The sequence below is a fragment of the Ischnura elegans genome, chromosome X (genome assembly GCF_921293095.1).
Source record: "Ischnura elegans chromosome X, ioIscEleg1.1, whole genome shotgun sequence".
Taxonomy (NCBI): Eukaryota; Metazoa; Arthropoda; class Insecta; order Odonata; family Coenagrionidae; genus Ischnura; species Ischnura elegans.
Window position 1 is genome coordinate 43767456 of NC_060259.1, and position 13093 is coordinate 43780548.

A 13093-nucleotide genomic window follows, 5' to 3' on the forward strand; every position below is an offset into this window, starting at 1 on the left:
TCACTTTTCATGTGATCGCGTAAAATAGATATCGTCATTTATAAATCTAAAAGCATGAAATACGTACTCCAGGAGTAATAATCTTTTGATTAAGGCAATAAAAAAATAATGGGAAACCACCCTATTATATGGGCTAATGAAGGGGAGAGGTGGCACGAATAATTGAAGAGCATGAATAATCCATACTTTCACTTTAATTTCATGTAATTTTCATATTTCACGTCAATCGAACGATTTATTATTATTTATGCTCATTGTCTGTTATTTTAGGCTCCCTTCTGGTATCATTCACGGCTACCTTTTCCTGACCACAATCATTTTAGCGGCGATAATGTGGTCACACTCTTATTCCTACCGTTCCATGTAATGCTTGGTTTCCGAAGACTGCGCACTCGTGTCTGCTAGATCACGGATACAGAAAATTGGTTGGCATGAATGCTTCAAAACTGCTGTGCGACGTCTGAAACTACACTGTGAGGCACCACACTGCATAGTTGCGTCTCGCACAAGTAGCCTGGTATGCAACTGCTGCGGGGTGCATCTCGTGATCACTGAACACAATCCCACTCCTTGATTTTTAGATAACATAAACATGGTGCTTCTGTGAAGGTAATGGGCGCATGATCATCCCATCGTGCTGCAGCGGTTATAAGAAAACCAGGACTTTTGGCAATTTGTCTTAGACCCAGGCGAGTGCCTGGCTATAGCTCATGCTATCTCTTCTTCCACTTCCCCCTCTGCCTTCACTTCTACTATTCCCTTCCTATCCAGTTTGACCTTGACTTGTCATGGCATAAATATGTCCGAGTGCGAAGAAATCTCCGGTTCCTTCAGGCCATATTCAACCGAATGCAAGGCCATGGCAATGATTTCGCATTTGTGATATGAAATATGCAATAATAGATCATGGACAACATTTCTCTTAATTTGCAATTGGTTAACTATTGAAGAATCTTCTAAAATTAATCTAGAGCTTTTTTTTGCCTCTTATCGTTGCCTGCATGCTAGGGCAGGTGTCCAAGTGAACTTGAAATATTCTTTGTCCAAAAGTAAATCATTTATTCCCCATTGCAAAGAGGTTTCTATTGGAAATAATAATCCTGGTGTAGCCCTGCATTAAAATGAAAATATCCTGGTGCCTTTGCATCCGATTAATTTTTTTATAAAGATAGCGGAAAATATCAAAGGAGTGTAAAACTTGTGCACAGATAAGCTGCAACATAGATAAACCACAGCCGGAGAATCGGGAGTCTGCATTATTTGCCATAGGTTGAGGATAGTAATAAAATCCATGGTTAGCTTCTACTTTGCTTAGATAACACTCATTCTTTGGAGCCTATTGTCATGGAAGACTATCACCAGTCAGAAAAACTAATCAGAGCAAATGAAAGGCAGAAAATTATTCTTACCCTAAAGTATACTGACATTGCTAGTTACAGCACTAATAGAAAACTTCCAATTAGTTGATCATGTGATTCGGTGTACAAGTAAATTTTCAGTTGGATGAAATTTTTTTTATGCAACATATGTGATAAAAACTGAATTTCATAATATTCACATCTTATTACAAAGATTGTTTTCATCTATTGTCTTCCAAACTTGTTAGCATCAATAGTATATCCCTTTAAGTGTAAGTCCTTTAATGAAATTATGCTCTAATATGTAATCCATATGACGATCAAAAATAATTGATGTAATGCATTGGTAGATTCGAGATAATGAGCGTATGTGATGGAAAAATGGAAATCAGTCATTTGAAATGGATGTTAATGTTTCCAAAATTTCACTCAAGCCTTCTTCACCAAGTTCTTTTCACTAAGAAAATTTTCAATCATTAACCCTGGATGATTTTCTATTCCTCCAACAAGTCCTTTCCTTGCAGATATGTTTGGGGTGGGACTTATATGAATGAGCCCTCCAAAGGCTAGGGTTGAGGGAGCAGCATTAAGAAATGAGGGCTGCTTGCAGAGCTTTCTAGAGTGGTGCCCCTGGAGCTCCAAGAGGCTCATTTTTTTGTCCAAGACTGTGCTTCTTATGAACTGTGTCTTTGAGAAATTAGGTTTATCCAAGTAATGCCATGGCATCCTCCATGTGGTATCATTGATAGAATACTGAATTCATATCATTTGTTGGAATGTATTTCTTGAGATTGTAATAAGTATGTATGTATAAGTTAATACTAAAAAGGAAATTTTATGTACTTCAGTGGCTTTTTTATTCCATTTAATTGGTGAAAAAATGTGTAACGTTCATGTATCCTCACCTATGAGATCATTTTCCACTGATTCTGAATCTTATTGCAATTCAGCTGTGATAATAAATGAGTGTTGGAATGAATGAAGTTGTGGTATGCATCAGTGTTACCTTGTATTTTTGGGTTAATGTTCATTATTGTAGATGTTTAAGTATTTCTTGGATATTTTTTTTCTTTTCCTATGTTCATCTCATAAATGATTTTTAGCTTGTCAGATACCTACTTCTTCATCTCATCATAAGCCTACACATAGGTTGTTGTCTAGTAATATTGGCATAAAATAAGCTCTAGGGTAAACCAGAAAATATCCTGGCTTGCCAGCAAGACCTACTACAACCTAAAAAGGCCTGGTACATCAAGCATTCCTTGTGAATGCAGCTTCGTTAACCTTAAAGGACGTTTTACACGGTACACGTAATTGCGCAGTCTGACGTACGTGTGAAGGCGCAATCAAAATTGCGTCGTGTAAAGCGGTGAATTGCTAGAACACATGCGAGAATGCGTGGATGCGAGACGGCAAAATAGCCCCTGTTCTAATTTCGTTCATGCATTCGCGCAATTCCACGCCATTTTAGAAATTAATGCAGCTCTAGCCTGCGCAATTCCGTGTACCGTGTAAAACGGCCTTAACAAAACAGAGAGCACCATTCAAAATGCATTCAACGATTGCATAGTTCATGCTTCAACGATCTTATCAAATCCGCAGAGGATATCCAGATCATGGCTATCAAGTAGAATTTTTTCAAATGAGGAATTTTATCCATTACATATGTGAACTCTGCGGTAAAAACCAAGCTGATAGAAGGAGGTGACAGAGGGTGTCCAGCGATAGGGAAAATAGGGAATTATGCGTGAATTTTGAGTCCCTGGAATTATTCATGAATTTTTTAATTGAAAAAATTTAAATTTTACATGCATTGTGTGTTCACTAACCTATTCCTTGCCCTTGTTAACGATTAAATATAATACTATTTACCAGTATTGAAGTAATTTTGGGTGTTTTAAAATTATTTTCTATCACATTAATCACGTAAGATTAACCTGGTATTTTGTAAAAAAAATTTCCCTGGAAAAGCGGGAGTTGTGCATGAATTTTTCTGCTTTGATTGGCTGGACACCCTGTGACAAAGTTATCCTTGGAAATGAAAGAATGGACTGCGAACAACACTGCTCTGCATTGTACGGAATCTAAACATTCATTCTGAAGAGGAATCCAGATTATTTCACTAAAATTTTGTGGTTGAAAACTTGAACAACACATCAGTTCTAGTATTTGAAAGGAAAGTGATATTTTTTAAAGTGAATGTTTTGCATAAAATTGACAGCATATGATTAATGTTGGCTAATGTGTAATTAGAGGTCGATGAAGAAGATGTTATGGGTTTGAAAATTAAATCAAGGTTCGGATTCTATTTTATTGATTTTCAATGAAGGTACAATTTTTGAGGGTAAGGATCTCTATACATAATACATCTATAGAAGTATCAGAAGTCTTGTAAAGATCTATTTTTCTCGTAAAGTTTTAGGAATGGGTTTAAGTACTTGGAAACAAAATTAGCTAAATATTCATGGATGTAGAATATTTTATGTGTATTATATTTACAAAATATGATTATTAAAATCATTCCTGTATTCTCAAATCTTTTTGGTGATCCATAATTATGTGCCTGTAAAAATTATGCTCAGAGTTCCATACATTCTGGTCATCAAATTTTTCATCAATAGTAAACAAGATGGTGCGCATTTTAACAATGGTGTGCAAACAAGGCAATGTCTGTGTTGGCAGTATAGGAAAATCATGAGGAAGAATCAGCACTTTGTTCTATGCTTATAATATGTTACCTTGTGGTGGTTTTGTCTAATATTGATTATGCTTTTACAGGCGCTATGGTGTTGTGGATGGGGGCCGATTCTGCTTTGAGGGTGGCTCTCGCTGTGGCAAGGGAGAGGGTGTCCACGTATTGGCCACCGCTGATGGCCAAGGGGAAGTCATTGCTCAAGCCCTTCGATTGGGCTCGCAAGGACGACTCCTTAGCCTACCTGCTCAGTCATCACCTACCTTATCGAGACATCATGTTCACAACTTTTCTGGTAGGTAGTTTAATTTTATGTGCACTTAATTTTAGTTGTGGTAGTACTCCAATTACAGCTTCTTATGGAAATGTTTACCTTCAGTTAATAAGTAATTGCTCACAAGTGGAGTTCAAATATTTTATCTGCATAGGAAATTACTTTGGGCATGCAGCTGTCTGGAATATCCATTGTGATTATTTTTTTAGGCTATACGTATGTAGTATTTCACTGGTATCCTCTGCTTTTCTATGTTAGCTCAATACTGTCTTTTCAAGATCAGCAATGTAAGTCTTTTGTTGACTTAGACATGTAAATTATTTATGAAAATGTTACGCAATCACTTATTACCCTCTGGCTATGTAAGTTTTACAGATTGTTGCATAAAAAATTATTTATTTTGTTAAAGGCCTAACTACATAGTACTTTAGTAAACAAATGAGTTGATTTCTAAATGTATGAATGCAAAAATGCACTGTGTTATCACCAAACTTGAAATAATTCATTAGCAGAAAATGGAACCTTTTCTATTTTCTGGCTGTCAAAAGTTTGGCTGATCTTTGTTATTATGGTGTGTGTAAGTGCATTTCTGGAGTTGACATCAGTTTGATGCAATTTTCCCCTTGTTTGCAGCAGCAGAAAGTCCTCAGAGGCATGTGCACTCCATGATGTCAGATGTTGGATATGGCGATGGCCTGTCAGAGCAGCACGCGGTGCTATGCAGCTCGAATGCGAGGCTGGTGCAGAGCCTTGGGGAGATGTGCTCGGAGAGGGGAGCAAACTCGAGTTTGTCCGCCTGTCGAATGTCCACCATGAGGCCGACAGTTGAGTCATGGGCGTGGAACTCATCAATGGAGTCCTGTTTCTCCCCATCTACCTCCCACTGGTGTTTCTCCCTGCATCATCACGTACACCATCACCCCTGCAACATATCCCTGAGGACATCCAATGCCCCTGGCCCTTCCTCGCCCCCTATCCCAGTGCACGGCCATGAGGGTGCCATTGGTGGCGAGGTGTCTGGCAGGGACATGTTCGCAGGGTTTGTGACTGATGGTGAGGGGAGGGGTGGGGCCCTGATGAGTGGAGCAGGTGATGGCACTTCTATTTGCTCACAGGGAAGTGGTGGTGAGAGTGAATATTGTGTACCGGCTCGGTATACTCCGTGCACACAAGCCAAATCCAACTCTTCATCATCGTCAGCATCTACAGCCTCCAACTCAACTTGTTCATCTCTATCCTGTTCATGGTATGATAAGCCAAAGCCTGGCCAAGTAGGTGGAGTGACATCGCTGGCCACTGGGGATGATTCTTCACACATGGTATCACCTAGTCTGCCGAGAGTGGCAGGTGGCACTACCGTGGCATGTGCAAAGCATCTCCACCATCATCATCACCATCACCACCACCATCATGCCTCCGCAATGGCTACTAATTCAGGAGACAACGTGGACATCTATGACACCCCAAAAAATGTTGCTAGTCATTCATGTGCAGCTGTGGTGAGTTATTTCTTCCTATTAAGGTAGTTGTCTTGAGCATTTGATTGTTGTCATTTGATATAATTTTAGTGGTAGCCTTTCCCCTTGCTGAGTGTGAAAAAAGCCAGCTTTAACTTTAAGGTAAATATTAGAGTAAAATATAATTGCACTTTTCCACAATTATTATAGTGCGTACTCTGTGTTTTGGCTCACAGTGCCATCATTTGGTACAAGACATCACAGTGCAGTAGAACATTTCGTTTGAGGGAGAGGCGCAAAACAGAAGTTCAGTGGAGAGACATTAAGAAAATGGGAAACAAAGGAGATGCAGAAAATCCAGTGTTAGTGGGACCCTTGGAATAGCATGGTGAAAAAATCAGGGAAAGGGGAAGTCAAGGGGGAAGAATAGAATGGATGGGGTGAAAGAAAGTTGCACATGTCATTTGAAAGGGAGAGGTGGGAGTTGTAGGTATGGAGGCAAGGAGGTGGGGTAGGGAAGTCCCTGAAAGGGTAACCAGGAAAGGAGTGAGGATGGGTTCAGCAGGAGTTCAGGGAAGGGATAGCTGGTGAAAAAATGGTCAGGACAAGACAGAGGGAAGTGGGTGGGTGGACGAGAAAAAAAGCCCATAGAGGTTGAAGTCTGCTAACACGTTCACTGTTGTTTCGCTCATAATGAGCAAAGAAGTGGTCACTTTTTTGGCCTCTCATACCATGCTGTTGTTCACAGTGACTTCAGTGCCTTGTATATGATGTGACCAACACGGCATATATAGCCGAATGCACACAGAAACTCAAATTGAAAGGATCAAAGTAATAAAGCGAAAGGAAAAAGAAAAACGCTTTGGAGCGATTAGTGAATTCAAATTCGCAGCAAGGAACGTGATAAAGAGAGGGCGAAGTAGGAATTTGAACATTTGTTTTCCAGGAGGGGATATAGGGGAGAGGCGAGTGGGTGATAAAAATTATTTCATTCATGAGCAAATTCATATCTATTTTTACTATTTCAAATTCCAAAATTTTTAGCTTTTTGCCCTTATTTTTAAGGTGGAGAATTTCCAGACAGAATTTTAAGGATGAGAATTTTGTAGCAAGTGTTTGGATGGAAGTAATATTTCATCACAATTTTTCCAACACTTTTTGTGTTCTTTCATACTAGTATTGAAGCTTGTACTGGTCTGTCCTGTGTAACACATGTTACGTAAATCACAATTTAGTTTGTATATGGTGGATTGATGTAGGTGTCTACTTTGTTACAGAGCAGAATTTTTCTAAGACTACCAGGGTTGTAAAATGAAAGCGTTTTTCTCCTATTGTGTTTTATTTTCATATGTTGAGCTTCCACCATATCTCACCTGAATCAGTTGAATGGGTTTGGATTTTGAGGGAAGGTGTTCACCCAAACAGAATGAATAGAATAAAATAGTATCAGTCACAGAAAATTAGGTAAGGGTTTAGAATGGTTGTAATCAGTGAAGAAAGAAATGTTTATTTGATGTTGATTGATTCAGGAAGAAATAGAGAATATATTGAAGGCGAAGTTGGTAAAAAGTGTGTGGCAGTATTTCTTGGGAAATATTATGGTGTTACTGAATTTATAATACATGCTTATGTATATAATTGGTGCAGTGCAAAGGCTGGCTCGTCATGCAAATTTCTTTTGAAATATTATATGCACGTAACCATTTTTATTAACTTCTAACAAGTGTTTTGTTTTCGAAACTTAATGTTTGTAATTTTCATCACTTATTATTTGGTTTTAAAACTAATTTTTTTATGAAAGTCCATTGTAGTATATATTGTTGTGATTTGTTGATTTATCTTTTAAATTTCGTCTTAACAAAACCCCTGCTCGAAGTGAGATTTGGTTAAACATTTTTCCATATTATCAATATAGTCCATTTTATAAATATTAATTTATTTTGCTTGGTGAGTTCTTCAAAATGAAAATTCATACATGTGTATCTTATCTTATGTTGATGTATCATTGCAGGAAGGAAATCATAAATCTGTCCATCATCTTGCGGATAATCCATGCCATTCCTCTGCCGGCATGCATTGTGAGCATTATGATACCCCACGCAAATTCAAGGAAGCACTCTCAGGTGTATGCCCCAGTGGAGCCTCTGGAAGTGACCATGTACCTGCTGCTGGCAACTATGACATTCCATTGCGTTTCCATCACATTCCCTGTTGTTGTGCTGGCCACAATGCCGGCTCTTCAAATGCCTGCAGTATGCAACATGACGGGAAAGGTGATGGCAGGCAAGGGTCTGATGAGAAATGTCTAACCGTGAAGTCCCATCGCTTGGAATGTTCTGATTCCCATTCCCCATCCCCAGTGAGAATGAGTATGAATGAGTCTTCTGCCTTGGACATGAAATCAGCACACAAAAGCAGATGTGGTGTCGTCTCCATGTCTGATTATTACAAATATCCCAATGCCCAAGAAATTTCTCATTGCATGTCAAGATCATGCTGTCATGCAGAGTCCAGCTGCTGCATGGGGAATTGGCCTGTAGGTATGGGCAAGGCTGAAAATCGAGAACATGCTAAATTTAAGAGTAAATCTCCTGGGAAGAGCTCAAATTTGTATGAGAATCTCAATTTTGCACAGTCGTTGGAGCACTATGAAAATCTTAAGGAATTGTTGGTGAGGTCTGATGTGGACAGTGACCGTGATCAGACAGGATGCCTAGGGATGCAAGATCATGGGGATTCTGGAAGTGAGAACCATCCAAGTGGTACTTATCATGGTGGCAACAGTTCCCAGAATTTTTCCCAATTGATTTATGAGAAAGATGGTGTCAAGTTGTGTAAAAAGTGTGGACATAGTTTTTGGTGTCCGCTCAAAGATATGGAAACAAGACCCTGTAATGCATCAGGTGAACTCTACTCAAATTTGAGTGTGCTCAACCAGAGTCTAGCAGGTGCTTGTAACACAGATACTGAGAGCGCAGGTCATTCTCCTAAAAGAAGTTTCCTTGTAGGGAGAGTCTCGGAGAAGTCAGCCAGCATTCCTAGTCTTCATCATGTTAGTTCGCTGTTTGAAAATAGATTGCTTCCACACAAATCGAGGTACCACGTGTGGCGGCACAGCTCTGCTCCAGCTCTCTGTAAGGCAGAAGAGAACTTCTCAAGCATCTGGGATTTTTCTCATCAGCAATTGGGCGTGAGAGGTCACCGGAATTTACTTGGGGAAGATTTGTTCTCCATGGTTGGGTATTACCCGTGCACGTGTCGAGACTTAATGACTGGCTGCATTCAGAGGGGTAAGCGTATTATCTCTCAATCTGGAGGAAAGTTTACTCCACATCTGCAGTCAACTGGCCCCACATCACTTAATTCGTCAGTGGTATCCTCAACTACTGCCTCTGCTGTATCCCTCCAGCTTCCATCAAGTTCCAGGACTGAGTCATGTCTCCAACCCAAAAACACTATCGACGACAATAATACTTTGCCATCCAGTGCAGAGGAGTGTGCTGAGCCCTCATCCAGCTGTCACCAAGCAGCAGCAGAAAGCAACAAAGTTCATGCTCCTGCAAATAATGCTGTGCAGATAGTTAGGCGATCATCTGCTCACCCAGGAAGGCCTATCGCAGCTGGCAATGGTGGTAATCGAGACTCATCTGGGTCAAATGATTCTGGTGTCTCCTCCACTGGGTCGGTGGGCGGTGGTGGTAGCCTGGTGCCTGCTGCAGCACCCCCTCAATGCCCCAATAGGCCACCATCGCCATCACACTCACGATGCCGCCGAAGTCGGGTGCTGACGCATCCATCACCTTGGTGCTTCCACGCCTCTCTGCCACATCCCAGGTCCACTTGCAGCCTCAGGTCATCTTCGGTGCACTCGCATCCTCATCTGGAAACCCTTCGGTCCAGGTCGTGCTCAGACCCTCTTCGCACACTGGCTTGCTCTTCGCCATCGTCTCCATCCAGTGGAATGGCAGTAATGGCAACTTGTAGTGAGTCCTCAGATTCATCAGGCTCCGTGAAACCCAAGGACTGAAGAAGGCAAGTATACTTTGCTCCATTGGGGCTCCTGAGACCTTGCCCCTTCAGTTGTTTAAAATCTGTAATCAAAACAACTTTGTTCTTACCAAAGTTTTGTGAAAAGAATCTGGGAAAAGCCTCCATCAAAAGCGATGGAAAATAGCAGATAACTTAACACATTTATTTCTGGGCTGCTGTTGTTGAATATGAGTGTTAGCTTAAGAATGCAATGAGTAAATTTGCCCTAAAGTACGTGACAAGAGCAGATGAAGCCGACATTGAGTAAAATATAATTGACAGTTGTTTTTCACTCACTGAAGTCCTTAGAAATTAAATTATTCAGTACCATCATGCTGCTTTAGTTGATCTGGTGAAGCAAATCCTAAACGCCAAATTTGTTGAGAATGTGTTGGGAAATGTGCAACGAAAGTTCAAGAATAGAGTACCTTGTGAGTACATATTTAGTAAATTATAACACAGTGCGATCCTCAGGAGGTATTTTCCCTTTACCACATGGGATAAATGTTCAAATTTTAAGATTGTTCTGAGGGTAAAGATCAAACCAGCAGACTTCATTTAAGTTTTTTAACAATCATAGTCAATGTTTTTACACAAAAATCTAAAAATAATGACTAAATTCTGTGGAGGTCAAGGAATTTCATTGTATTCAGAGAGAGAATGGGTTCAGAATGTATTAGGTACCTGTTATATGCACCATTGTTTCCTACCATTTTGCCAAAAAAAGAATATCATTTACTTCCCTTAAACATTTTACCATTTAAAATATTGTTTAGATTATCTGGAGTCGTTAAATTTTACAGAGACTGCTATATACAAGCCTGCAGTGATCCTCAATACTGTCATCAATTTGTGGAACATTTGGCTGTGGTTAATATGGTCACAGTTACGATCTTTCTATTTTATACATATGTACCCCTGTGTGCTACATTTGAGAATTAGTACTCCATTATATTCATTACTATAATACAGTGGAACCTCGTTAAAGCAATTACGGGCTATTGCGAGACCCCCGCCATTACGAGAGATATCCGAAGCATCGTCAATTGACCCTATAATTAGCATGCAAAAAACTCGCTTTTTAGAAGGCCCTTTTGATGTTACCACTCGCCATAGCGAGAGTTTCCATCGCTGGAAAATCTTCACCTTGAGTCCCTAATATCTTTAATTGCTGGCGATCTGTTAGAAATGAAGTTAACGTGGAATTGTCACACTCAAATTCATGTGGTAAGCTGTCGTTCGATAAATCAGAAGTTCATTTTGGTGAAAATATTGTGCCATTAACATTTGCGAATGCTTGATCTTCTTTTATTTCTCGGGCGGCAATAAGCAGTCGACAGTATATGCGTACTTCCGTGAGTTGTGTGAATAGAGAGCATTTGAAGGTAGACACCATGGCCAGAAAACGCAAAACTTGTCTAAAAGAAAATGAAAATAATAGAGCAATACAAGAGTGGTGTGATTAATTTATCTTATCATATTCGCTCTTCACAAATTTAAAAAACAAAGAGAAGATTAGGTCTGCCATGGTGCGGGAGGGTAAACCATCACAGCAAAAGCACCTGAGGAATGCAGAACATGTAGAGTTAGAAGGTGCTTTGTTTGGGTGATATTGCCCACTTCAATCTACGGGAACTCCTGAAAAAGGGGCTAGGTGTAAGGCTTAAGGGGAGTATTTCAGTGATGAATTGAGAATCAAGAACTTCAAGTGTTGGGAAGGTTGGTTGTATTAGGTAATTTAAAGCACGAAAGCGTTATCTCCCTTCATAAATGTCTGCGCAGTAAACATGAAGCTGTGGAAGCAAGGACTCCTATCCTAGCGGAATATCTTAAGTAGTATTCTCCACGTGATATAGTGCAAACAAAATGGAACTCTTTTTACTACCTACTCCCCGACAAAACCCTTGAAGTACGGGGTGTTACTAGTAATGATGCTTCTAGAGGCAGGTAATGCACAGTTAGCAATGACACTTTTGAATATCTATGGCAATGCACTATAGCAAGTGTTTATTAGAGTGTGGTCTCGTTTTATTGAGGTTGCACTGTACATTAGGGTCATAGTCATAAATCTCGGGCTTTTGATTGGAAAATATTTTCCTCAAATTGTTTTTATTTCATTTCTGATGACTCATGTGAGAGTCCATTTGAACAAAATAAAGATTTTGGAGGCTGCATCTTCTAGATTGCGTGGCCTTGTTCTAGCCAGCATGATTGAATTCTCAGCAAATATTGCAATAGGTTGATTAATTATCATTTGCACCTCCATTAATGGTGATGGCAGTCATTAAAATATGAGGAAATTTTCTTACATAAGAGCCTAATATCTTGGGTTGTCAAAGCCTTAAGCCCAGTGATCTAACATGCTTTACATCTTAGGTAAGTATTTTTGGCTTAATGCTGCTTGAGACTAAAAAGTGTCTATTAAATATAACTAATAACTTCAGGCTTTACTTTGTGAAACCTCTCCATATTGGAAGTAAGGAAATAAAACTTTGTAAGGTTCACTGTTATTTAATTATGGGCAAAATAGATGGCAAACACAATAGTGATTTTAAGCGGGATATCCTACACTCAGAAGGAAACAGGAGGAGATTCGATGCCCTGGAAACGTTGGAGATTATACAACATTTAAAGAACAACACCCCCCTTGCCAACGAACAAGTGCTCCCCTCCCTCTCCCCTCTCTTTTATATCCCCATCAATGAACTCCTACAGTGACAGCCTTTAAATTTTCTAGTGCCTATCCACCTGTGTGCCATTAAACTTTCCAAGAACGAATACTAAGCAGTGCCTTTACCAAAATTCCCCCAGTGACCCATGTCCTTCGGGAAAATCATTAACCCATACCAGCACCTTCCACAGCCGGACTCAACGATCTTCCATAGACTATAGTGATTTAGAAAACTCAATGTACCCCGCTAATCCTCTCTTTCTTCCCCAACACCGCCACCTTCTTTAGCTCTCATCTCCTCACCCACTTTAACCCTGCCCTCCCCTGGCTGGTCAGATACCTACCCTCACAGGAAAAACCCTCGTCCCAAATCAAGGCTGCCCCTTTCCCCCACCCCCTCCCCCTATTTCAGTCCGTGTTTAACCCTCACCCCTGCTCTTTCAACCAGTCCTTTTCCTTCCGATAGATGTCCTCACAGTCACTTGTGTACTTTGTGTATAAATGTATGATGTGTGCAAGATCAGTCACCTGACGATGTAACCAAGTTACGAAACCTGGGTCGTGCCCATAATTAAATAACAGTGAACCTTACAAAGTTTTATTTCCTTACTT

General features: G+C 40.0%; 1 protein-coding gene across 2 annotated transcripts in view; it reads left to right on the top strand.

Moving 5' to 3' along the window:
• LOC124170874 overlaps nucleotides 1–13093 on the top strand; it is a 39790-nt gene that overhangs the window by 11132 nt on the left and 15565 nt on the right. Inside the window, exons 7-9 of one of the 2 annotated variants that reach the window (XM_046549887.1) lie at nucleotides 4137–4345; nucleotides 4958–5823; nucleotides 7793–9813. In XM_046549887.1, coding sequence (XP_046405843.1) covers nucleotides 4137–4345; nucleotides 4958–5823; nucleotides 7793–9808 — 3091 coding nt within the window. In that variant the 3' untranslated portion in view covers nucleotides 9809–9813. The remainder of the gene's footprint in view (nucleotides 1–4136; nucleotides 4346–4957; nucleotides 5824–7792; nucleotides 9814–13093) is intronic. The other variant, XM_046549888.1, reaches the window with a different exon arrangement.